This window comes from Sardina pilchardus, chromosome 9, assembly GCF_963854185.1.
Source record: "Sardina pilchardus chromosome 9, fSarPil1.1, whole genome shotgun sequence".
Classification (NCBI taxonomy): Eukaryota; Metazoa; Chordata; class Actinopteri; order Clupeiformes; family Clupeidae; genus Sardina; species Sardina pilchardus.
Window position 1 is genome coordinate 7220717 of NC_085002.1, and position 27587 is coordinate 7248303.

At 40.3% G+C, this 27587-nt stretch overlaps 1 protein-coding gene across 41 annotated transcripts; it reads left to right on the forward strand.

Moving 5' to 3' along the window:
- The first annotated feature begins 1822 nt into the window (after positions 1 to 1822).
- On the forward strand, positions 1823 to 27387 carry znf740a (zinc finger protein 740a). Of its 41 annotated transcripts, XM_062545498.1 has the most exons (31): positions 1846 to 1951; positions 2428 to 2508; positions 3373 to 3570; positions 3842 to 4036; positions 4566 to 4712; positions 6009 to 6135; positions 6305 to 6388; positions 7227 to 7310; positions 7974 to 8057; positions 8741 to 8824; positions 9356 to 9439; positions 9880 to 9963; positions 10396 to 10479; positions 10927 to 11010; positions 11454 to 11537; positions 11970 to 12053; positions 12502 to 12585; positions 13048 to 13131; positions 13411 to 13494; positions 13937 to 14020; positions 14465 to 14548; positions 15403 to 15486; positions 16042 to 16125; positions 16856 to 16939; positions 17764 to 17847; positions 18614 to 18697; positions 19326 to 19409; positions 19954 to 20037; positions 20764 to 20847; positions 22778 to 22896; positions 24481 to 27387. In XM_062545498.1, exons 3-31 carry the CDS (start codon positions 3499 to 3501, stop codon positions 24505 to 24507), a joined length of 2619 nt encoding a protein of 872 aa, XP_062401482.1. In that variant the 5' UTR covers positions 1846 to 1951; positions 2428 to 2508; positions 3373 to 3498; the 3' UTR covers positions 24508 to 27387. The 41 variants fall into 41 exon arrangements, with proteins under 41 accessions (XP_062401481.1, XP_062401484.1, XP_062401485.1 ...); XM_062545497.1 differs by lacking the exon at positions 2428 to 2508 and having other exon boundaries at positions 1823 to 1951; XM_062545500.1 differs by lacking the exon at positions 2428 to 2508 and having other exon boundaries at positions 1823 to 1951; positions 3373 to 3543.
- Positions 27388 to 27587: the final 200 nt, after the last annotated feature.

Here is a 27587-nt window from a genome sequence, read left to right on the forward strand (position 1 = left end):
TTGAATCGAGGCCTACACCCTGATGACACCACGTCACATTCCATTTCCACTTTGGCCAAAAGGGGAGGCTGAGTTGAAATGCATGCTGACCCTTGGCATTATCCAGTCCCTCCAGAAATTTGCGATGTTCCGCTTGCAACCATCAACGCAAATTCAACCAATCCCCATGAATGTGCAACCTTGCAATTTGTCGAAATGCTGCAGCTTTTCCAGAAATTTGATCAATCATCATAGATTCCTTGTGAAATTTCACCTACCACAATCCTTCCTCTACAGTTTTGATGTCCATAGACAGAAGGCTAGCATTAATGATCTGCTTCCTTGCATCTCTCAACCTTGTGTTGATAACCTACCTAAACTAGGTCAATATAGGCCTACTTGGTATAGAATAGAATAGTATACACACTGTGATTGAGCCGTCCGTTTTCTCAGTTTCTCAGCTCATGCCTAGACTGCCCCGCCAGCCAAATTACATTTGCTGCCGGGCGTCTAGATTTCTAGGCTAGAATCCCGGTGCAACGCAGATGTCTTCTTTAAGGTGCAAAACATTGACTAACGTTTTGGCGTTACAAACGTCTTCATCAGAGTCCTTTCCTTTGTTCACCATTTATAAGGTTGGTGATAGGACTCTTGATTTGGAATGTGGCCAAGAATATCAAATCTGTTGGGAAATTGGACTCTTTAAAATAGATCATCCTCTCTAACATCAGGACAACGATTTCTTTTCTCAAAGAAGTCTAGTGACCCAGTGACAGTTTGCTGTAAGTAAAAATGTTAACTAAATGTAAATGTCCAACTGACCATCGGTGATACATTTCCAAAATCGTCCACTCTGTTGGAAATCAGGCCCTCCAGACTGGGTGCGTTCACATGACAAGGTGGACATTTTGGGCACACACCTCTATGTGCAAAATACACTGATCGATCATCAAGATATTTTTCCAATGAATCAATCATATCTAGTCTAGGCATATATCCCTATAGGGGGGGTAGGCCTATAACATGCAAATAAAAAGTGCATCCAAATATCAGTGTTTCCCCATTTAAAAGAGTTTTTGTGTGAACTGTAGCCTACGAGTTAAAAAGAAAAACAGGTGTTTAGCCTACATCAAATGTTTTAACCTATTAGTTATTATAGCAAGCTCAATTATCTTGTTTTAGAAAAATGACATCTTACTATTCAATGACTCAATGAATGATATTTACAGTAGGCCTAGGCCTAGCCTATGGATAGCCTACAGGGTGGACATAATTAGGCCTATCTCTAGGAGCTCTATAACAACTCTGCAGAAATGGCACTTACCTGTGACATTTACCTAGCGACATCTCAATAAAATACTACATTTATTAAAGAAAAACATTGAAATTATTCTAAAAACTGATTTGACCAATTTTAGAATAGGCCTAGCCTTAAGACTTCGACTGGTTTTGTTTTGCCTCACACTTTTAAAAAGCAGGAGCTGGAAGGTTGCTACCTGATGGGATGGCTACCTTAATTTTTGTGAAGGTACCAGCAACATTAATTTGGAACAATATTAATCCTAACTTAATTGCATCATTACCTCCGATTTGGCATGCCAATATCCCATTTGAAAATAATTTAAAACATTAAGCTACTTCTCTTTCAGTGGTGGCAATATATGCATACAATATATGCATTGTTCTGATGTTGTAAACTCGTAATCCGCACACAATTATTAGAGTAAACGCATAATGTTCCTTGATTAGTATCATAACTTACAAGTCTATGTCCCAACCAAAATGGAGTAGCCTATACGGTGTCGAATTTCCACATTCACCAACATGGCAGTCGTACATGGCTCGCTCTACTCAAATCACGTGGCAGCGCCCTCCCCGGGGAGCACTTCCGGTGGCGTTTCCTGTGTTTGTAAACTGAGAAAGGCTGGATCTCGGGCGACGGCGTAAAAAATACAACGGTTTTACAACAAAGGTAAGACCATCGAGTCATGTTCTGTACTTCTTATATTGCATGATGTTTGAAACATGAAAGATGCAATCGCATTCTGATTAAATTGGTGCGAACTGCATTTTAGAAAAGACCCGATCCCCCACGACTCGTAGACAAGGGGAGGGGGTGTACGCAGCGAGCGTCTTTATCGAGAGATCTACGTTATTTCAGTTGCACAGCGATAATGGTTACACGGTCATTTTTTACCATTGATCGTGGATTTGTGGTGACCTTCCTTAGTTTATGTTATTTAAAAAAATGCTGTATGATCTGACACTAAAATAGATTGTAATTTGGAGCCGATATGGATGTGTGATTTATGCGTGGGAGCAAGGGTGGCTAGCTAGTTAGCATTTCTTGTACATCTAGCTAACAAGCTCCCCTACGTGGAAACGTTAGCCTTTTGACGTTGAAAATGCTAACGCTCGCTAGCTGATACTCCTCTTCATTGAATGCAGGTTTCCTTCACAATGACGGAGTAATGGTAGACAACTCTGGATCGATTAGGATATAAGTGTAAATACATAGGCACGTCTAAGGTTGGTAATTTCTCAAACGTTAGTTTTTCTTTGTATTCTTGGTGTTTTTACTAGTGTGTTATCGGTATTTTTTTAATCAAGCGAAATTATCTACGAGCTAGTCGGCTAATGGCCTGTCAGCAAGTTAGCTATGATAGCTAGCCAACTTGGGCTAGCTAATGTTAGCTGTCTGCCCTTCCCAATAGGAAAATTACGGTCTATACACATCCGAAGAAAAACAAGGAATTTACTGTGTAATACTTCGAAGTTATGTTGAATTACGAGAGGTAGCATGTATGCATTCACATTTCAGGCAATTTATGGATTTATGAAAACGAATACAAAGGCAAAGCCTTTGGGTGTAGTTATCGTAATGTGAACAGAAGGCCTTTTGCATGAATTAGACCTTGGTGATTTTTCCATGGACTAACATTAGCCTAACGTTACGTGAAATGAAAATTCGGCGAATTCAATGTTAATTTCCTTCATGGTGAAAAAGCAATTTTATCATTTTTACAGGTATGACGGCCTAGTAACTTTAACGAATTGTTAACGTAATATTTATCTTTGTAGTTGAAGATGAAATGTTTTCTTGCTTATCAAATAATAACCCGAGGTCATTGAGATAAGGCTGCTACACTCTGCCAGTGGCTGTTCTTGTTTCTGAGTATGACATGGGCCCATTTTCTGTAAATAATTTTGATCATTAAGAGATCAAAATTATATAATTGCCTTTTAAAAATGCAGTGAGAATTGGGTTTAATTTGGGGGAAGTATACCATCATTTTTGGATGTAAACTAAAAAGTGAAAATCCAACCAGTACTGTTAACACCAGTGGTATCCCTTACTTGTCTCTGCCATCACTAACACTCAGGATTTTACAGGATTTTGGTACCAGATGATTGAAGTGGGTGTGGCCATTTGACAAACAGTCCATCCTGAGTGACGGCTCCTTCAACCACCTTGTCCCCACCCCTTTCCCCACCCTCTCGCACCCGGTTCCCACTGCGATGTCTCATCTGCCTAGCAGCTCAGTCCGTGACCATATGAAATGGGTCTGTCCTCAACTGTCCACAAACTATGTAAATGAATTACAGTGACGCACCAAAATACTTTCATTATTATACATCATACTTTTGCTATGTGCATTAGCGAAATATTTGCTACACTTAATGCATTTTGAACCAATATTTTTTTTACTAAAAATCCCTATTATCTTCTTAATGTTAATTACTTTCAACCACCTAAAAATCTGCACATTTCATTGAGTAAATCTCTAGTATCCTCATCTCAATGGCTCAATTGATAGTCAGGGTTGTCTTGGCTGAATTCTACCCCCTGTGTGACTCCTAGGCCGGGTTGCTTGGCTGTGAAGCAGTTCTCTCCAGCATGGCTCTTATGCAGGCTAGTTCCATGGCCGGTCCCAAGAAGATGATGGCACCATTGGGACCTGCCCCTGGCCATCCCGGTCCGGGACAGAGGGACCTTCAGGACCGTGGACCTCAGGGTCCCATGGTTCTGCCATCTGGAATGAACTGTCCACCACTGGTTAGGAAAACTCTGGGCTTTAATGTTTAAAGTCTGACGAGGTTGCTCACATGGAGAGACAGCAGAAGTTGCCGTCTTTGTCTAGGCATCTCAAAAATGTTAATTTCAGTGCTTTTGAAATATAGTGGTCTCCATTAAAATGATTTGTTAGGGATTTGGAGATCAAGGTAGTATGTCTCGCTTAACTAGAAATCAGAATCCTAACCTAACTAGATTTTAAAGTGAATTCTTATTAACATTCAGTAACAAAATGCACTAAGTAAAGCAGGACTATATTTTGTACACTTACTTTCATGTGATGGTGGGGGCCATAGTTTTAGAAAAGAAGCTGTTTGTTCTCAGTGAGAGAGAATGGTCTTTATTTATGCTGCAGTCATGTTCTTGTTCTATTCTAACTTCACTATTTTGTACATCGAGAGACCGAACCTTCAACTAGAAAATAGGTCTCAAGTGTACAACTGCTAGTGGGCAGCAGACAATCCATAAGTGTGTGTGTGTGTGTGTGTGTGTGTTCTCGAATGCCTCACAGCTCCTCCGGAAAGAGGGAGAGTTCTCTGCTCCCCGTCTGTTGGATGAGAAGGAAATGAGAGCCAATGAGGACATGCAGCTGAAAAAGAAGAACAGGAAGTCGGGAACACCCTGTAAAGTGAGGGAGCAGGAGGGGAGGGGAGGGAAGGTCAGTGTTTTTCTCTATTTGACCAGCAGAGAGAATAACATTCTTTGTGGTTGTGTGTGTGCGTCTCTAGTGTAAGAATCTGTAGTTGGTGTGTGTGAGTGAGAGTATTTGGACATTTAAGTGCCTGTTTGGGTGTGTTTTTTTTAAGGTGTGTGTTTGTGTGTGTGAGTGTATGCATGCGCGTGCCCCACCGTGCCTTCTTTCCAGACTCTGTGTGTCCCTGTGAGTGGGGGGAGGTGGTAGTTCGGGAGCAGTGGGGGAGGGGGGAGGGGGTGGGGCTCTTTGAAAAGGAAAGGGAGGGGAGGGACGGAAGCACAATAACTGTTATTGTGTGTTCGAGGAGGAGCACCCGCATGCAGTGCTGGCGGAGCCAAGTCTTTAAGTTAACCAAATGTTTTTCTTATGCTCTGCAATTGTGTGTCTTTTTTTCTTCTTTTTTAAAGACGACACATTTTAGAACTTAACCCATCTTTGATATAGCCTATATTTTCTATCTTTTGTGAAAACACACAAACGCTCCCCCCCCCCCCCCCCACCCATCACAATAATATGATTTCCCTTTGCCATGCAGCTAAATATATATAATAGTACATTACAATGTAGTTATTAGTATGAGTATTTAAGTGAATGGGTATTTAAGTTTAGCAACATTTATGTGTCTAGAATGTAAGTAGAAACAAAGCAGTGTTAATTATCTTAGTTTAATAAATTCAGCATTTCAGGTGCCATGATTTGACCTAATGTCGTCCCACAGGCCGTGTAAATGCATTCTTAGCACAGTAGCCGATTATAATACTGGCACCCTGCTGAGGCCAGGGATTCACTATATCCATATTTTACATTATGCCTTTAAATATTCATATAAACAACCAAGGCTCTGTAAATCTATGACTATTTAATCGTCTAAAGTTGTTGAGGGGCCAATGCTGGCATTAATTGAAAGAACACAGAAGGCTCTATTAATTTAAGTTGGCTATTGGAATACAATGCTTTTTTCCCTTATTTCTAAGGGCATGCCCAATTTTGCATGCTTTTGTTTGCTGCAATAACTTCATAGACTCGCTGTTGTAGTGAAGGTGGAGTGATTTACAGAGTGTGCCACAGGAAACTAAATATTATTTAATTCTTACTTGAATTTTATTGTTGTGTAAATATTACAAAATATGCAAGCTACGCTACCACAAAACCGGGGCTGTAAAAATACCTTTTTTGTATTGATGTTTGAATGCTTGTTATCAGTATTATTTTTGTCTTGTGTATTTGGCTCATGGTTCTGTTATGTCCATGTGTATTCAGGTGGTGGTTGTGGATGAGAATGGGAATTGTCCACTGTCCAAAGTGCAGAAGAACTTCATCTGTGACCACTGTTATGGAGCCTTCAGGAGTGGCTACCACCTGAAGAGACACATTCTCATCCACACTGGTACGTCTGTACATAGTTGTTATATGTACAGACCATGTATGACACTCTTAAACCACACACATTCAGAAAAACACAGACACAAAACACTCGTACACTTTCACACAATTAGCTTCTGCTGCTTCTGCTCTTATTTAAGAATTTGAACTAAATTGGGTTCTTCTCGTCTTAGGAGAGAAGCCGTTTGCTTGTGCCATATGTGACATGAGGTTCATCCAGCGTTACCACCTGGAGAGACACAGTCTCACTCACACGGGTACGCCTCCGCTCACCAGTTGTGCTATTTACGATCACAACATTCAAAGATGCTTCACTTAGCCACAGATTCTTTGAACACTGCTTAGTTCAGTAATGTAATGATTGTAGAAATTCTGAATTTCAAGATAATGTTGACGTTTAATATTGGCAGTAATTTGCCTATGTAAAAACAAACAAAATTTGTGAAAAACAAAAATGCAAAATACATTTATATTATTGTTCAAACAAAAATGGGATATGCTGGACAGAAATAGTATGACCTAAAGTCTTCAGAGCAAATCAAATAGGCAATTTGGCATTTTTATGATGGTAAACTAGTTTTTGGAGATCACAAACATGGCTGTAAATTGCTTATGAAAATCGAAATAATACATTTTGTAGAAAGTTATACTCTGTAAGATGACTTGCTTTTTTAACATTATTTGTTTCCTCAAGGACCTTAAATCTTTCAATTGGCCCATAATTTAGCTTTTCTTTTAGTTTGTTAAAGGAAGACCTAATTTATCTCTTAGTTGATGATAACTAAGAGATATGCCACATCTGTAATCCTACTCTTAGACTAGCTAAACCACTTTTTTCTTTTATTTTTTTTTACACTTTTTCCCCGACACGTTTTTAACAACACTTCTGTGCAGTCTTGCGGAATATAACTTTGGTCCATTTGCGCCATTACCATACTCACATTAACTTTTGACTGACCTCTGACTCCACACATACTGCTGTAGTGCATTTAACCTCAGCCTGCAAGTGAACCGACATTCGGCTTTTACTCTGCATACTATACTTGTTTCTTCTCTGTGTAGACGCTCACTAAAACTGGTACTCTGTGCGTTTAGGGGTGAAGCCCTACGCTTGTTCCATGTGTGACATGCGGTTTTTCCAACGTTACCACTTGGAGAGACACAACCTCAAACATACGGGTATGTGTCCTCCCTTACAATGGCTCTTATGAAGAGCATTATTTAGTAAGGGTTTTACTGGACCCTAGCTGTTTAGCCACAAACACTGACAACAGAAAATGTTGGCTGTTTTCTTTATCAGCAGTCCTTTATGCTGAATGGCATTAAAGCAGTGCTTGATATTTGAAAAAGTGCTCTTATTCTGATTATTCAGCAGTATTATTGTGAAATATTAAGTAAGGGGACTTTTGGATGATGTGTTTTTATTTTATTATTGTTTATTTTATTTTGAATCAGTATAGATCACTTATTTCAGTTTTGATAGTAGATAGTACCCAGCTGTAATGACTTAGCTGCAACAAGACCAAAAACAGTGAGTGTCTACACAGAGGGGAAAATCCCTGTTGGATGAAAAGGCCAGGTGTCTTTCAGCCTAATATGTTCTGAAATAAAACTTTGAATTTTAGCATTTGCAAGGGACTAGATAGTCCCTAGACTGTCTAGACTAGACTGGTAGTAGATGTACAGTAGTGATTAAGCTATACAGTTGTGCCATTTAGCTCCATAGAAGCAATCACTGCTTTATAGCAAATGGCCAGTTAAAGTTAAAGCAAAAAATTATCAGAAATAACTGATCAGTTGGAAAAGACCCTGTAGCTAATATTTTTTGCTCTGTGCGTTTAGGGGTGAAACCGTATGCTTGCACCATGTGCGACATGCGTTTTTTCCAACGTTACCACCTTCAGAGACACAGCCTCATCCATACGGGTATGGAGCCCTCTTGCCTTACCCCCTTGCACTGATGCAACCGGCTGCACAGATGCTATGCTTCTATCAAGCCCTTCCATATCTTCCTCCCCCGCATTTTGTACTTTTTGTGTTCGTTCAGTCACCCGCTGATTGAATGTAGTCAAGTGACATTTTGTCCTTCCTTCCTACTTCCATTCTTTTTTTTTTTTTTTGCTTCTGCGGAATGACAGTTCTGGCAAATTGCTGCTTTTCTGTGCTTTCTCCTCTAATCCTGAAGCTTTGTGGTTAGCTAATTGCCAGGTTAGACATATCCAGCATGGCATCAACTCGCACTTGCTGCTCACTTGTATGTGCACTAAAATAGCCCATTACCAAACCCCTTAACTTGCAGCGAAATATAGGAATTTTCTTTGGCTGCCACCAGAATTCAGGCTGGTCTAAAATCTCATCGCAAGCCAACATCTTGCAGAGTATAACTTCACTTCGAGTGTCTCTTGCTTCTGCTTCCTCACTCACAAAACTCATCCCATGGCATGTGATTCTTTAAGCCGCCATTGGAAACTGCAAAAATGCACCCTTTCCGTAGATGTGGGTGTTTAATCGCAGTGCATTTTTAAATACTGTATTTGTTTTTTTTGTTTTTTTTTTCTTTTTTGCTGACCCATGCTGCTAGCTAATGTGTTGATGCTCTGTGCATTTAGGGGTGAAGCCCTACGCTTGTTCCATGTGTGACAGGCGGTTTTTCCAACGTTACCACCTGCAGAGACACAGCCTCACTCATACGGGTACGAGTCCGTCAGTCTTACCCCACGCATTGCTGCAAACAAACAGCCCACTCAAACGCCACACCAGAGCTCTGTTGCCCACTTCGGACTTTTTTTCTCGATTTGCACCAAAAATGGTGTGAAGTTGCAGTGAAATAAGGCGGTGCTGCATCTAGATCTGTAGGAAGCCATTTTGGCAAGCAGTTGCCAGTAATTTTTCCCTGATTTGAATTTTTTGGGAGTTTTCCCCACAAATTCTTTTGGGGAGTTTTCCCCACAAAGTTTCTTTTGGGAGTTTTCCCCACAGAGAGCCATAACCTGGTTCTTTGTCATGTTTTTTTCTTTTATTGGGCATTGTGACGAAGTGGCAACACTGCCTTGACGGTCAACACTTAGCTTAAATTGTATGACTGCAGCAAACTCGAGTTTGGATTTGGTTATTCAAAATGGATTATTTAAGTAAAAAAAAAAAAACACACATTATGGCTTTGACATCACTGACGAATCAGTAAAGCTAATATCATTCATTATTTTGGTGCTTTGTGCGTTTAGGGGTGAAGCCCTACGCTTGTACCATGTGCGAAATGAGGTTTTTCCAACGTTACCATCTCCAGAGACACAGCCTCACCCACACGGGTACGAGCACACTCATCTTAACCTTCTCATTCGAGACATCCTGCACAAGATGCTGGACCTCTGCTACCACTCTTGCACAGCCTGATCTTCACAAACCAGTTTAATATTTCATTTCTAAATTTATTTTTAAACTGATTTTTTTTTTTATGTCCCAGCTGTCTTTCATAGCATTTTTTGTGCATGCACAGAATTAAGTAGGCTTTCTTGAATTTTTGGTACAAGGTCATCTGACCAAACGTCGAAGATTATTTCGATTGAAACTTCATTCATGAAATTGCTTAGATAGCTTGAGTTAACCCGTAGTATGACTGCATCAAACTCGAGTTTGGCTTTTGGTAGTTCAAAACGGAATATTATAAGTACGCACACTGTGGCATTAGCGACACTGACATATCAGCAAATTTAATTTAATTTATTAATTTGGTGCTCTGTGCGTTTAGGGGTGAAGCCCTACGCTTGTACCATGTGTGATAGGCGATTTTTCCGACGTTACCAACTGCAGAGACACAGCCTCACCCACACGGGTACGATTACACTCATCTTAACCCTCCCACTCGTAACATTCTGTATAAGTTCATAGACGTTGGTCATCACTGTTAAAGTCTGATCTTCACAGACCAGTTTACCTTCATCTCTAAATTGTGTATAACACATATTTTTTGTCTCCTGTTTTTTCTATAGCATTTTTGTGCATGTTCAGAGTAAGACAGGGTATCTTAAGATGGTCTGGTACACAGAATTTGTTGTTTGCCGAGGAAGACTTTGCTTAACGTTGAAGTTGATTATCAAGTTGCTTAGTTAACTAGTTAAGTCAACTCTTAGTATGACTGCCTCAATCAAATTTGGATTTGGCAACTTAAGAGTAAATGTTTTCAGAAGACACACTGTGGCATTGACTACACTGACTAATCAGTTAAGCTAGTATAATTCATTAATTTGGTGCTTTGTGCGTTTAGGGGTGAAGCCCTACGCTTGTACCATGTGTGATAGGCGGTTTTATGGACGTTACCAACTGCAGAGACACAGCCTCACCCACACGGGTACGATTGCACTCACCCATAACCCTCCCACTCGAAACATCTTGCACAAGTTGCTGGACTTTTCTTGCCACTGTTACACTGTCTGAATTTCACAGACCAGCTTAATATGAGATAGTTTTTAGAATACTGACATGGTATTTGTCTCCACAAAATGTTCTTTTCATAGCATTTGTGTGCTTGCACAGAATCAAGTAGCCTTTCTTTTGTGCACACCAAGGCATCTCATTGTACACCAGAGACGCTTTTGATTATTTCCCTTATTAACAAAGATGTTTAGGTAGCTAGCCAAGTCAACATGTAGTGTAAAAGTATGACTGCTGCAAACTCGAGTTTGGATTTGGTAACTCAAAACAGAATGTAACAAACAACAAGGCACACTGTGGCATTAACAAAACTGACATTAGTAAAGTTAATATAATTCATTATTTTGGTGCTTTGTGCGTTTAGGGGTGAAGCCCTACGCTTGTACCATGTGCGATATGAGGTTTTTCCAACGTTACCATCTCCAGAGACACAGCCTCACCCACACGGGTACGAGCACACTCATCTTAACCTTCTCATTCGAGACATCCTGAACTAGATGCTGAACCTCTGCTTACCACTCTTGCACAGCCTGATCTTCACAAACCAGTTTAATATTTCATTTCTAAATTTATTTTTAAACTGATTTTTTTTTTTTTATGTCCCAGCTGTCTTTCATAGCATTTTTTGTGCATGCACAGAATTAAGGAGGCTTTCTTGAATTTTTGGTACAAGGTCATCTGACCAAACGTCGAAGATTATTTCGATTGAAACTTCATTCATGAAATTGCTTAGATAGCTTGAGTTAACCCGTAGTATGACTGCATCAAACTCGAGTTTGGCTTTTGGTAGTTCAAAACAGAATATTTTAAGTACGCACACTGTGGCATTAACGACACTGACATATCAGAAAATTTAATTTAATTTATTAATTTGGTGCTCTGTGCGTTTAGGGGTGAAGCCCTACGCTTGTACCATGTGTGATAGGCGATTTTTCCGACGTTACCAACTGCAGAGACACAGCATCACCCACACGGGTACGATTACACTCATCTTAACCCTCCCACTCGTAACATTCTGTATAAGTTCATAGACGTTGGTCATCACTGTTAAAGTCTGATCTTCACAGACCAGTTTACCTTCATCTCTAAATTGTGTATATCACATATTTTTTGTCTCCTGTCTTTTCTATAGCATTTTTGTGCATGTTCAGAGTAAGACAGGGTATCTTAAATTCTGTGTACCAGACCATCTTGTTGTTTGCCGAGGAAGACTTTGCTTAACGTTGAAGTTGATAATGAAGTTGCTTAGTTAACTAGTTAAGTCAACTCTTAGTATGACTCCCTCAATCAAATTTGGATTTGGCAACTTAAGAGAAAATGTTATCAGAAGACACACTGTGGCATTGACTACACTGACAAATCAGTTAAGCTAGTATAATTCATTAATTTGGTGCTTTGTGCGTTTAGGGGTGAAGCCCTACGCTTGTACCATGTGTGATAGGCGGTTTTTTGGACGTTACCAACTGCAGAGACACAGCCTCACCCACACGGGTACGATTACACTCACCCATAACCCTCCCACTCGAAACATCTTGCACAAGTTGCTGGACTTTTCTTGCCACTGTTACACTGTCTGAATTTCACAGACCAGCTTAATATGAGATAGTTTTTAGAATACTGACATGGTATTTGTCTCCACAAAATGTTCTTTTCATAGCATTTGTGTGCTTGCACAGAATCAAGTAGCCTTTTTTTTGTGCACACCAAGGGCATCTCATTGTACACCAGAGACGCTTTTGATTATTTCCCTTATTAATAAAGATGTTTAGGTAGCTAGCCAAGTCAACATGTAGTGTAAAAGTATGACTGCTGCAAACTCGAGTTTGGATTTGGTAACTCAAAACAGAATGTAACAAACAACAAGGCACACTGTGGCATTAACAAAACTGACATTAGTAAAGTTAATATAATTCATTATTTTGGTGCTTTGTGCGTTTAGGGGTGAAGCCCTACGCTTGTACCATGTGTGATATGAGGTTTTTCCAACGTTACCATCTCCAGAGACACAGCCTCACCCACACGGGTACGATTGCACTCATATTAACTTTCTCACTCGAAGCATCCTGCATAAGTTGCTGGACTTTCCTTGCCACTGTTACACTGTCTGACCCTCACAGTACAGTTTAATATTTGATCATTTGTTATTGTTAAGCACTGATTTTTTTCTTTTTCTTTTTTGTTGTCTCCGGTGTTTTTCCCATAGCACTTTTGTGCATGCACAGAATCAAGCAGGCATTCAGAAATACTTTGTAGTAGGTCATCTACGCCAAAGAAGATTTTGATTTACAGTTTACAGCCATTGATGAAGTTGCTTTGGTAGCTTGTTGAGTCAATCCGCAGTATGACTGCATCAAACTCGAGTTTGGATTTGGTGACTCAAAAACAGAATATGATAAATAAAAAAAAAGGCACACTGTGGCATTGAGGAGACTGACAAATCAGTAAAGCTAATATCATTCATTAATTTGGTGCTTTGTGCGTTTAGGGGTGAAGCCCTACGCTTGTACCATGTGTGATAGGCGATTTTTCAGACGTTACCAACTGCAGAGACACAGCCTCACCCACACGGGTACGATTACACTCATCTTAACTCTCCCTCTCGAAACATTCTGCATAAGTTGCTGGACATTTCTTACCACTGTTATACAACCTGATCTTCACAGATTGGTTCAATATATTATCTGTAAATCTATTGTATTAAATACCTGTAGTATGATTGTATCAATCCAGAGTTTGGACTTGGTAGCCTAAAGCAGAATATTATGAGGCACACTGTGGCATTGACAACACTGATAAATATATCAGTAAAACTAATATCATTCATTAATTTGGTGCTTTGTGCGTTTAGGGGTGAAGCCCTACGCTTGTACCATATGTGATAGGCGGTTTTTCGGACGTTTCCAACTGCAGAGACACAGCCTCACCCACACGGGTACGAGCACACTCCTCTTAATCTTCTCATTCGAAACATCCTGCACAAGTTGCTGGGTTTTTCTTGTTTAAGTTTTATGTTCACAGAGCTCTTAAATATTCATCACTAAATTTCGTTCTTTAATGTTGATTTCTTTTCCCCCACGTTTTCTCCTCCCATAGAATTTCTGTGCATGCACAGAATCCAGCAGGCTCTCTTAATTTTTGTAAACAATGTCTGTCTTAGTGTATCCAGAAGAAGACTTTAGTTGACATGTCCCTCATTATTGAGGCTGCCTAGTTGGTTCAATCAACTTGTTGAGTCATTATATAGTCTAATTCCATAACTGCTGTAAGTTTAATCTTGGATTCGGCAACTTGAAGTATTGAAGCACATAAGCATTGACAACATGATGAATCCGTAAAGTTAAATATCTTATTATTTTGGTGCTTTGTGCGTTTAGGGGTGAAGCCCTACGCTTGTACCATGTGTGATAGGCGATTTTTCCAACGTTATCAACTGCAGAGACACAGCCTCACCCATACGGGTACGAGCACACTCATCTTAACTTTCTCATTCAAAACATCCTGTATTGGTTGCTGGACTTGTCCAGCCACCGTTGCATAGTCTGATCTTCACAGATCAATTTTGTGTTGTAATACTAAATTTAGTGTTTAACTGCCACGTTTTCATATTTTTCATAGAATTTATGTGCATGCACAGAATTAAGCAGTTGTCTGCAACTTTCTATACCAAGGTCATCCCACAGTATGCTTGATTTTGGTTGACTTTTCCCTCGTTCATGTGTTTTCTAGTTAGCTAGTACATTCAACTTTCTGTCAACATATAGCATAATTGTATGACTGCAGCAAACTCGAGTTTGGATTTTATAACTTACAACAAAGTATTGCAAGAAGGCAGAGTGGCTTTGACAACACTGACAAAATCAGTAAAGCTAATACCATTTATTAATTTGGTGCTCTGCGTTTAGGGGTGAAGCCCTACGCTTGTACCATGTGTGATATGAGGTTTTTCCAACGTTACCATCTCCAGAGACACAGCCTCACCCATACGGGTACGAGCACACTCATTTTAACCCTCTCAATTGAAATATTCAGCAGAAGTTGCTGAACTTTTTTTTCACCCTCGTTACACAGACTGGTCTTTCACTGATACGTTTTGTAGTGTAGCACTATTTTTTGTTTTCTTTTTTTTTTAAAGTGATTTCACCATAGTTTTGTGCATGCACAGAATCAAGTAGGTTTCTGTAAAATCGCTAAACGGTGAGCGTCACCAGTGTGAGGAAGAGGACTTTGGTGGAAGTTTCCCTCCTAGTCTTAGGATATCAGAAAGTGTAGTAATTATTGAACATGTAAAAAGCACACATTAGAGAGAGGGAATGCACATCTGGCTAAAGGATAAGTTTTATAGCACAAATTGCTATGTCATTGTTTAAGTCGGTTGATAGCCATGTGTACTTGCGTTGTTGTTTTTCTTCACATAATTACGTGTTTGTCTACTAGACCAAATCAATTTGAGGCTCTTTGAAGAATGTCTGAGAACTTTTGTTTTGATTTCAGCTCAAACAGGATTTAGACACTTACTTAATTGAACAGGGCACACAGTTGTACCAGTAAACAAATATTTGAGGTCTAGGAGTACATGTTTAGAATAGCTTTCTGCCTTTCTAGTTTTTGCCAGTCCACCATTCAATTTTGCCTTTTAGTCCTTGCCTAGAACTTCAGCCTGTTTTTAACCCAGCGATATAAGGAATTTGACAAGGCCATTTTATAAGACATTCCATGTAAAATGATTGGGGTAAATGCTTATTTTATGTGGCACTAACAAGTGTTGGGGCTCCAAAAATTGTTAATCTTAGGGGATGTTGAAGACGTGTACAGCTGACATATTGGTACTCTGTGCGTTTAGGGGTGAAGCCGTACGCTTGTACCATGTGTGACATGAGGTTTTTTCACCGTTACCATCTGCAGAGACACAGCCTCACTCATACTGGTATGTGTCTTCTCACTTTAACCCCCCTAATGAAAGATTGGCTAAGCAGACGCTGCTGTTGAAACTGTTATCGCCTTCTCCCTAAACAATCCTGTCTTCACTTTCAATGTCATTGACCATTGTAATTTGAGCATGCCTGTGAAGAAATTGGTTTGTATGTTGGTCAGGTAGTTCAGATTATCAAATTCTTGCTTTTCACATATCTTAGTATTGAATTGAGAGGAATGTGTTCATGCAGAGCCACTTTTCAGAACTGGCCTGCAATATTTACAAAGCTTTACTTAGGGAAATATCACCAAACCCTGTCTTCCATTGCATTATAAAGTTAAGACACTGCCATTTTCTGGATAGTCCCTAAACAGTTTCTTTGTTTTGTACATAATCTTGTTTTGTTTTCAGCCTAGTTCACGATTTCCATATATCATACATTTAAAGACTAGTCATTGTTAGAAACCATAGATTTTTAGCCCCTTGTGTAGGAGTCAGAATGTAACTTTAACTATCAGGGTAAAATCGAGAACAAAGGCTAATATATTGGTGTTTTTTTGCGTTTAGGGGTGAAGCCCTACGCTTGTACCATGTGTGATATGAGGTTTTTCCAACGTTACCATCTGCAGAGACACAGTCTCACCCATACGGGTATGAGCACACTCATTGAAACCTTCTTGCAAGAAAATATTTCAAATTTCAAGGATGAAAGCAACAAACTCGAGTTTGCATGACCATGTTGACAGATAGTAGACAGGATACATAGATATATTTAGAACTCTTCCATAGATGTAATTCATGGGTAAACTGATGTAAAATCTCTCATTTAAGTTAATGGATATGTGGATTGATATGTCATGGTGTTTACACTGGTGAAAATGGTTTATAACTCAATAATACTGCATTTAGCCCAACATCCCAAATAATCAAAAGTGAAAAGGAAACAATAAGTTGTAGTCTATCAAAAAATAAAATATAAACATGATGTGCCAATATATGTTTTATTTAAGATTGCTAATTTGACAGAACAGTGCAGCACTTATTAGTCTTTAGTCTTGAACTCATATTTGATAGATTACCTTTTTCGTCTCTACAGCTTTAGACAATCTCGGCTGGGAAGGTCATATCACCAGATCACCTTTATAGGTTCAGTCACATTGCCTTACAAGTACTGAATCCTAAACTGTGGCACAAAGGGGGGAAATCAGGTAGAGGAAAATGAATAGCTATTTAGTGGCAGAGCACTTGTATAACCAAGGCTTTGAGATGGAAGGGTTAGAGAAGTTGGCGAGACATGATGCAGAATCATTAGAGCTGAAGCTACAGAATACTTAGGGAAGATGGTAAGATGTTTTCTTACACTAGTGCTCTGTGCGTTTAGGGGTGAAGCCCTACGCTTGTACCATGTGTGACATGAGGTTTTTCCAACGCCATCACCTCCAGAGACACAGCCTCACCCATACGGGTATGAGTTCTCTCCCTGTGCTATGAGGTCTTCTCTGTTTCTTAGGTCGTTGGCCTTGCACTAATTTAGTCATAGGATTTTAAAACATCAAAAATGCTTAGCTTTATCAATTGACCTTTTATTAGGCTTTGTTAGACAACTTGCCACAACCTACTGCTAACCCAGTTGCTCTTTGTTTTTTCTTTGTTTATTTGTTGTACTGTTTGTTGTTTTTTGGACATTCCACAAAAAATCCTCAAACAACGCTCTTAGAGATGTTAACTGTTACTGTAGTTGTCGGGCTAATGCAACGAGCACTGGAAAAATTCAGATGTTGATTGCTGTGCATTTTTCTATGACCTCTTCCTAATTTTTCATACAATTCGGCAGCTATTTGGCAGCCTTCTTTACCAGAGAGAAGTGATTGCCATTGAAGTATGTACAGTTATCAACACAATAGTCAATAGATGCTTAATAAGGGAAATGACAAATGTACGCTCTCTAGTTTTCACCAGTTTGATAGAGAGGAAATGCCACTGAAATGACAATAAATATCCACAGTCAGGACAGAACAGGCTAAGTGACCCTGAGGAGCCAATGTCAGTAGATTTAATTGTATAGTTTCACTGTAGCCTGAATTATTTCCGCTTTCCAAGTGTAATAACCTTTTTTTTGTTTGTTTTTACATTTAGATTTAAACCAATGCATATCTAAATTGCCAACCAACCAGCAATCCCTACTTAACATGGCAAACATGAAAGCTATTTTAATTTTAAATGATCTGATTTAATTTGACCAAGAGAATCAGGAAGATGTTTGCTTACATTGGTGCTCTGTGCGTTTAGGGGTGAAGCCATACGCTTGTTCCATGTGTGACAAGCGGTTTTTCCAACGTTACCAGCTGCAGAAACACAGCCTCTCTCACACGGGTAGGAGTTTTCTTTTCTACTCTGTACCATTCTGACTGACAACTCTCACTATTTAGCTTTGATCATTGTTTATTATAATATTAGTATAACAACAGAAAACATGGCCAAATCTAGCGTTTGGGCCTTAACTTAAGAAATTGAGCTCTATCAATCATGATTTGGTGAAACGTTAATTCTAATTTATTATTGGCTGTGTTCCTCATAAGCATTGTTGTGCTACAATCATCATAAATTTAAAAAAAAATGTGTTTGTCTATCATTTCAAACAATCACCTAACAATGATTGTAGCACAGCAACGTTTTAGGAAAGTGCTGTCCTGTCTAAAGAAAATTAAACCTGGTTCTATCCCTACAAACAATTCTCAGAAGTCAAACACCCTGTTCTTGATGCTAACTCTTAGTTCTTGGGGCGAGATCCTTCATGGCACCATCCGACAGAGAAATTATTTATGTTCTTTAAATTTATTCCAATTATTATTATGTTGCCACTGATGTGGTTAGAGTTTCGTTGCATTTTTTACCAACAAAAAATGGGTAGTGCAGTGTGTGAAATAGTTATCTAGTTCTCTGCTCTGTAGACTGTAGATATGTATAATTTTAGACAGGAAATTGGTGCCACCGAAAGGGGAAATTCAGTTGTCAGGTCTAAGGCATTAGTTAAAGGCATACTATGCAGATGACGGTATATATAGCTGAGGGACTGAGGATTAACAAGATAGGCTTGGCAAGATGTTACACTGCTTACCCTGGTACTCTGTGCGTTTAGGGGTGAAGCCCTACGCTTGTACCATGTGTGACATGAGGTATTTCCAACGTTATCAACTGCAGAGACACAGCCTCACCCATACGGGTAGGACACCACCCTCTGTGCTTTTCATTTTTATTTTCACAAGTCACAAGTTCAAAAAATGTACTGAGGAAACATCCAGGACTGCATCAAATTCGAGTTTGAGTTAAGAGTTAAGCTAAATCCTAAATTTCTTTAGGTTAAACTTCGTAGTAAAATATATCGCTAGCTAGCTAAGCATGATTTCTACTGCTAGATTTGCTTAATTGGGAACTCGGGCAATTCCATATTGATATGGTGTGTTAAATCGTAGCCCACTTAGTTTTATCAAATCGGTTCATCCTAGGACAAGCACAGCAATATGATTTTCAGACAATTCTGTGGTAGGTGTGGAGTCACTTCTTTTTTCTTGTATCGATCTGTTAGCTTTAAAAACCAAAGATAAATAACATTCTTCAACAACAATAGCAAACAAAGATTTCTACCCCGATATGGACTAAATGTGGCACAAAACAACTAAAATCAGAAATTTATTGATTTGAATGAAACAAACAGTTGATTGGCTAGGGATAGCTTTTTTTCTTTGTCTTTGACAAAAAATAAATATAAATATATTATAGCAATGATTGAATGAATGAGGGATTAAGCAAAATATGTTATATCTACTTACACTGGTGCTTTGTGCGTTTAGGGGTGAAGCCCTACGCTTGTGCCATGTGCGATATGAGGTTTTTCCAACGTTACCATCTCCAGAGACACAGCCTCACCCACACGGGTATGAGCACTCGTTCACAAAATGTCTCCCATTGGCCCTTGCACACCACGTCCAAATCTACAGCCCGTCCAAAAATCAACTGGAGACCACTCTTGAAGCAAAACCTTATAATAAAACAAAATCATTAACATAATCATCACATTATTTATTTATTTCATATTTATTTATTTTTTGCTTTGGTGATATCCTGGATGCTGGACGCCATGTGTTAAAATGTGAAAGACCTGAACTCCTTCCTTTATTTGGAGAGTCTAGGCTTCCCAGTAATTCCCAGTAACATTGCAAAGGACATGGACATGGTTTGCAAAGACCTACACAAAATGAGTAGGTAATCAAGAAGTTTTTAGAGGATTATGCATAATGTCTGTGATCTCTTACGAAACCATGTGCAAGGTGATCATAACTGGAAGACACCATAGCATCCTTTCAGGTATAGTTGGTTTCATAAGGCAGTTGCAGAATTTTTTTTTTTTCTGTACGTCATATATTTGTTAGGGAAAGTCCGAGAGAGATGCATGTTTATATTGGTCCTCTGTGCGTTTAGGGGTGAAGCCGTATGCTTGCTCCATATGCGACATGAGGTTTTTCCAACGTTACCACCTGCAACGACACAGCCTCACACACACGGGTATGTGTCCACCCACTCCTGCCACACATGCGCCGGTGATTAAAAAAAAAAAAAAATCAAACCTCAGTCAATAAGCATGCATGCCCGCAGGGAGTGGATCTATCGCCAAAGATGTTTTGAGTATAATAGCCATTGGGTCCTTCTTGTTTGATTATTGGAGGATTGTAGTGCACAGATCTGCTGGAGATTGGGCTCAGTGTAGTTAACTGAGCTGAAAGGAGTACCATGGTGTCTGCGCAACATGCGTTGGATCTTGACTCGTCTTTCTCTCATTTATCAGCAGTCTCCTTGCTTTCATCTCCCCTTTACCTGTATCAAGTGAGGGATGCCAAGACATCTTTTCAGTAGTTGTTTATGGGCACTTTATACTGGCATTGATCCATTGCCTTAGGCAACATCCTTGTGAAAGGGCTTTGAATATTTGTAAAGATACTCACTCTTATGTAATGACAGGGAAAACCTCTTAACACGCAACAACTGAAACCTTATTATGGTCTGTACATTTCTCAAACGTACTAACCTCTAATTTGGCTAGGCCCTTATTTCTAACCCCTGACATTCAATTTGATTTCACCCCATTGCAAAACCGTAGAAGTACATGTAAACAGAAGGCAAAATAGTCTACGCAACAACTATTTTAATTGGGTGTGCTATCTTATGAAGAAACTAGGAGAATACCTTTGCCCCTTGTTTAGACAATCACTAAAATTGGTACTCTGCGTTTAGGGGTGAAGCCGTATGCTTGTTCCATGTGTGACATGCGGTTTTTCCAACGTTACCACCTGGAGAGACACAGCCTCACTCACTCGGGTATGTGTCGGCTTTATGAAGAAGGTCTAGACTGTGCCACATCTTAGTCCAAATACAGTGGGTGTTGTTGAGTCTCTCAAATCCACCATGCAATGTTTATTGAAATTTGGAGCCAAAAAGATCAAAGCAAAACAAAATCTCTATATGTAAAAAATAAAAAAGCTCTAACAAACTCGAGTTTGGGATATGTCATCAGACAGGGTGTGACTTCAGGTGAATTGTTTTAGTCATCTTTCAAAACGACTACTTCTCCAAGGGGTTCCCTTCTGTGATGACTCATTGTCGTATGCAAAGATTAGAGCATGCATGCAAGAACACAAGTCTTGTTCTGATAAACTGACGTGGGTAGAGAAAGGGGACACCTTTGGAGAACTACTACTTTTTTATTTCAATACTTTATTTTTCACCATTTTGTTTTTCTCAGACAAAACATGTTTATGCCCTAATATCCATTAAGGTGTCAATGAATAAAGAAGTATTGGCGCTGTATTGCCGCTGTCTAATTTTACATGAATCATAGAGCTGTTCAGTGAATCATCATGAATCACCTTTTGAGTTTCAGTAAAGGTCAATGGTCTGTTAGCATTTCAACATGAGAACTATAGATGGGTAAGACAACAACCATGTTGAAAGTTGTTTGAAGGTTACAGTCTGTTGATTTTTATGCTGGTCTTAAAAACGTGTTACGCAACATTTTGTATGTTCTTTAAAAAAATTAATTCGTTTAGGCCTAGTGTTAGATGCCCTTAGGGTTGACTTGTTATGAAATTATCGGATGACATCTGAACAGCTCTATTGAATAGTTGTCGTACTAACTGGTTTGTCTTGGCATCTGGTCTTGTTTGATCTTGATATGTGTTGTCAGCTTTGCAGCCTACCGCAGTACACATCAAAGTATACAACAATACATATTTATGTTGTGGTGTTGAATTTCTAATGCCCAATTTGATACCTTAGTTATCAGACTTAGTCTAGGCCATTCAAGTTAGACAAACGGATTGCTGAACAGAATGTTGTTGGCCATTCGCGATCATGTCCGCTTTTGTAGACCAGTTAACCTTAGAACTGTAATTATTTTCATTTTATATGAAATGTGATTAGTTGTTTTTATGAGATGAAAGAGTAATGAAATGCTTAAGGCACAAAAATGCACACAGGAGGAATACTGAGAACATTTAATGAATTGTTCATAATCTCCTTTTGCATTTTGCAAATGTTTTGCATTTGCATTTTTTTATATATATATAATCGTAGTCATAGTGAAAAATCAAGCTCGTTGACCAAGAATGTTGTATAAGTAATCTGATCGTATTTCCAGTATAGTGCGCATATTAGGACATCCTCAGCTATCAGATTCAGGTGTGAGACATCACAGGAAAAAACCTCTGTCTAGTTTATTGAATTACACAATTATGTCTCAGACATCCGATGAAAAGGTCAGGTCTAGAGAACGTCTCTCATGTTTATGGGATTGCACCATCAGATTAAAAAATAAGGGTCAAGAATCAGACATCAGATGAGGATGAGCATGACGAGACCTGGTGTCTGAGACATGACTGTAATTCGGTTCACTTGACCTGATGCATTTTCATCTGATTTCTGACAACTGAGGATGTCCTAATATGTACACACCGTACTCCATGTTAGATTTGAAACCGTTTTTAACCTTTGTCATAGGAGCTAAATTGGTCTTTTTACATTTTACACCCGTTCAGAGGACTTCAGTGATTAGTTGATAAGATGGTATACTTTGATGGTCGCTGACAGGCTGATGCATGGCTATAAATTATTGTGTGCGTGTGTGTGTGTGTGTGTGTGTGTGTGTGTGTGTGTGTGTGTGTGTGTGTGTGTGTGTGTGTTGGGCGAGGGGGGACGTGGCGGAGCGCTCGAGCCATGGAACTGCACTGACCTGTTTTCTTGCACTCTTCAGGCGAGAAGCCATTTGCCTGTGACATGTGTGACATGCGTTTCATCCAGCGCTACCACCTGGAACGGCACAAGCGTGTGCACAGCGGAGAGAAGCCATATCAGTGTGAACGCTGCCAGCAGGTGTGCACACACACATAGCATGCACGCTAACATAGACACCAAATACACATGCACAGAAATGCACACACTACCAGGTTGTACAAGAGGCATCAACCTACAGATAGTGAATGATTATTCAAATGTATCAGACACACACATGCCAACACGTCTATGTTGTGAGCTTCCATTCTGAAAACCAAGTAATTGTCTAAAGTTGTCAGGGATTGTTTTTTTGCTCAGAATACAGGAGTTTTTTTATATATATATATATATATATACACACACACTCTCTTCCTTGCCTGAATGTACTCTCGAGGGGCTTGGAATGAGCACAAGAGAGAGAGAGAGCGCGTTTTCGGTTGCCAGCAGGAATCAGGAACAGCGCTGCCATTACTTGCATGTTAGAGCCAAGCAACTGCCTTCAAATTATAGCCCACAGTCCAGGCAGATGCACATGCATGCAGAAAACCTCATTTCATCTGCCTCTTTAAGGCAGTGACACACACACACACACACACACACACACACACACACACACACACACACACACACACACACACACACACACACACACACACACAGACACACACACATATACAGATAAAGAGAGGGAGAGAGCGAAGCGCACCACCCCATTGCCTGTTCCCAGTGCACATCGTGCCAAGCCCTTCTGAATCTCCTCCGCCCACGTCATCTGGTGCAGAGCCAGACAAACAGCCTCGCTGCTGCTGCTGCTGCTGCTGCCGCCACCGCCTCTGCTGCTGCTGTTTCTCTGAGCCAGGCCGGCTGTTTCTCTTACATAGCAGCCATCACAGCAAGCACTCCTCCGCATCCTCCTCCTCTCTCATCAGGAGTCCTCTTCTGCCCACGTGCCTCAGAAACAGAATTGCCTGCACAGTAACAGCAATATTCTGACACGTTTGCTTGTATCTGCAGCTGCCTTTTGAGGTTTTGCTGGCCGGCAGTTAAAATGTAATTGAACGGACGGGCTCGCAGGCCTGTTTGTAACAGAGAGGGACATGCAGGGCAGAGGCCTGCTCCAAATGACCCAGTAAAGGTGGACCTCGCTGTAATAAAACAGCACAAATGATGGGAGAGACGTGGATGTGTGGTTGTACTCGGAGAGAGAAGCAGAGCAGAGCAGAGCAGAGCAGAACAGAACACACTCACAATCACATACAGATGTCTGTGTTCTTTGTGCTTTAGAAATGGACGAATGTTGCTGCTGGTTGAGGCAGTGCAGAGTTAAACTGTATCTTTCCCAGCTGCTCTTTCTCTTTCTCCCACACACACCAGCACTCCATGACACCGGCACCACCTCAACACATCTCAGATCTCGCCCCATCATTCTCTCTCTCTCTCTCTCTCTCTCTCTCTCTCTCGTTCTCTCTCGTTCTCTCTCGTTCTCTCTCTCTCCCTAAGCACCCACTCTTGCTATGAGAGTCTAATCACATACTCTTACTGAAAGCATTTTCTTTTGCCTCCCTCTCCTCTCTCTCCCTGTTTCTCTCGCTCTCTCTATCCCTCCCCTCCCCCTCCCCCCTCCCCCCTCCCCGATCTCTCTGCCTCCCTTCCTCCTCCCCTCCCGCCCCCTCTCTTCTGCAGAACTTCTCGCGACGGACCGCTTGCTGAGGCACAGGCGGCTCTGCCAGGGCGGGGCGTTGCTAAGGTAGAGACGCAGCCCTGCTGCGAGCCCCGCCCCTACCCGCAGGAGCCTCCTCCCCCACCTCGGCCTGGAGCCCCCTGCACCCGCCCCCGGGCCGTCTCGCCGTTTGACATTCCCTTCCCCCCTCTTCCCCCCCCTCGCACCGCCATCGGCTCCTTGGAGACCCTGCTGTCCTGGCAACACTCACCCGTTGCCACCCAGCATTGAGCTCAGTGGCACCACTCTGTGGCCAAGACTGATAATTCAGCTTTCAGTCAAGAGGGGGGGATTTAACAAAGAGGGGATTTTTTTTTTCCTTTTACCTTGTTGTTGTCGTCGTTGATGTTTTTGGGGAAGGGGGGGATTTCAAACGTATGGTTAGTTTCCTTCCTTCAACTGTTGTATGGTTATTTTGTACTTAATCATGGTTCTTGTTCCTTTAAAAGGTCATGTTACTTTCATTTAATATTTTGAAATTGCTGTCATGATTTATGGTGGTACTTTTTAAAGGAAGGGAACTAGAGCAGTTGAGAGGGATTTCAGGAGGGACTCTATTTGTTGTTACACCGTGGCAAAGAAGAGGGATGCATACATATATACCTGGATTTACACAGAGAACCTATCTAGGAGAAAAAAAAGGCATTGATGTCGTCATGCCCATTGTAGTTCAAAAGGATATCCACGAATGGTACAACTTTCTAGTTCCGTAAATAGTTTTTGACGACCGTAGTTCCAGTGATGGAGCTTGATAGTGTGAACCCAAGACTGATCACACGTCCCTTGTATATTTTGTGTGATGTTTGTGAAAAGGGGGGCCAGTGGGAGTAGTGGTAGAGACGGTCCTGATTGCGGTTAGTTGCCGCCATTTTTTCGTCTGCAGCACCACTGATGCGCTGGCGACGGAAACGGAAACGGCGCACACGCGCCGCGTGCGGCTCCCACAAAGCCGGCCACTTTCCCACCTCCCTGAAAAACGCCCCAGGATGCCAACTCACGGGCAAGAGAACTTTACAAAAGCGAAACAAAAAAAAAACAAAAACGCTTGCCTGCGTATGTCGGCGATGGCACAATATTAGCAACATCTGGAAGTCCTGTCGCTACTTCAGAGAAACACATACGTGAGCCTGTGCTGTCATTTTTGGGGTGACCGCAGCCCCGTCGTGCTTTTTACAGACATTTGAGACAGCACAAGACGTCTTTTCCTAAGTCCCACCACTTAACCATGTATACAGATCAATGTGCTCAGCCTATAACAAGACATATTCAATCTTGTGGCCTTAGGATGTGCTAATGTTTTTCAATATATTTTGTTTTGTTTGTTTTTAATGTATGTTATTTTTACTTTGAATTTAATGGTGTAATTATCGTTTCACTTAAAATCATATTTGAGATAGTCACTGCCTTTTACAAACAGACAAACGTTTTTTCCAAAGCCGCCGTTGTAACGAAACCTCGCCTACCCTTCTGGCACCTGATTGCTTCAGTTACCACATGGATCATAGAGTAGCTATGCTGCTGTTGTTTTTGTAATTAATATTATCATCCATAAATGTATCAATATTATCTGTCATGGATATTTGTTGGAAAAAAGGACTTAAGAAGGATAGTAACAAGGATTTTTTCATTTTTGACAGGCAGTGTGATGGGCAGCCCTAGTCGCTTTTACTTTGAGCATCTAAGACCTATGGGGTCCTGTATGTGGAAATGATGTAACTTGGCATCCTTGAGGTCATAACTTTTTCATATTTGCCTATTAAGTAGTGATGGTGTTGGAGTAACGCTAGCATTGAAATTGTGTTTTCTCTTTGGGGAAGTCGGCCTTAACGCGTGCTCACCCCCAAGACAAGATTCCATCGTAGTCCTTGCCCTCAGTGCTTGTGGTGGGTTTGTGTGTCTAGGAGTTTGCTCTATACCCTGTCACAGACTTTTGATGAAACATGTCAATGCTTAGCAGCCTCTGCTGTACCGCGCCTTGGCATTTTGAAGGGCACAATGGAACTGTTGGGCAACCCACAGACCGACTATGGGCCAACTGTTACCTCTGGGTCCTGCATGCTGATTTATAGCTGATCTGACAACCCCGTCATGTAATCCACAAGTGCAACAAGGGAAGGCAGGGTTGCCAAATCTGTATTTAATCCACTTTTTATATATATATTTTAATTATGATTATTTGAATTTGACAAAAAATGAACTTAAGCTCCTCCTCTTTTAGTTGCATACTGTAGTAACATGATTCTGTTTGTGTTTCAAGGACCTTTTTTTTTTATTTCTAATATGACTTTAAATACACTGGAGTGATAAAGAAATAAAAAAAATACAGATTTTTTTGTTTTTGTTATTTTAAACAGAATTAGAGTTTAGAATTTAGACAGAGCCTCTCTTCAACTCGACACACGTGGTGGGCAGAACTTATCCAGTCATTTGGATGATTCATAAGGGTCTTTGTACCTCGGAGAAAAAAAAAAGTATATATTTTTTCCCTCTTGTATTAACTCTCCTTCCCCCTCACCCCAACCCACCCCAAATTTGATTTTAGTGAACTATATTGATAGCGACATTAGTCAAGAGACCGCGTCTATGGTAGAAAACACAGACTAGTCTTTTTGTTATTCTCATAGGCTTGCATGCAGTTACAGTCATCAGTTTTAAGAGCTTATATTGTTTTGTTTTTTATTTTGTGTAGGTGAAAAAATATTTGCAAAGACATCTTTTCTAATAAAAAATAATGTGATATCATGATAATTATTGTAAAGAAAAAATGGGCAAACTAATATGTACCCTTGTGATCCAATTAGTTTTCATTGTATGGAGTGAGGAGAGGGGCTTCCATTATGCAGAAATAAAAAATACTTTGTAAAAGTAAATATTTATTGTTTGTCATTACTCTGCAGACACTCTCGTATTCTACACAAACCATGCAGATTTCTACCTTTTTTATACAATACAATTTCTTATTTCTCAATTTGTTTCTTGGCAGGAAAAAAGATCTAGATAGAACAGGCCCCTAAAATGGAGGACGTATCATGGGAACATCCCCTTCATTTCCCCAGAAGAGGGTGCTGTT

Bases quoted from the DNA above. Each gene is read 5' to 3' on its own strand.
- znf740a (XM_062545497.1), top strand. From the start codon at position 3,499: ATGTCTCATCTGCCTAGCAGCTCAGTCCGTGACCATATGAAATGGGTC. The intron at 8,058-8,740 runs GTATGGAGCCCT...CTGTGCATTTAG, and splicing joins ACACAGCCTCATCCATACGG to GGGTGAAGCCCTACGCTTGT. The intron at 15,487-16,041 runs GTATGTGTCTTC...TTTTGCGTTTAG, and splicing joins ACACAGCCTCACTCATACTG to GGGTGAAGCCCTACGCTTGT.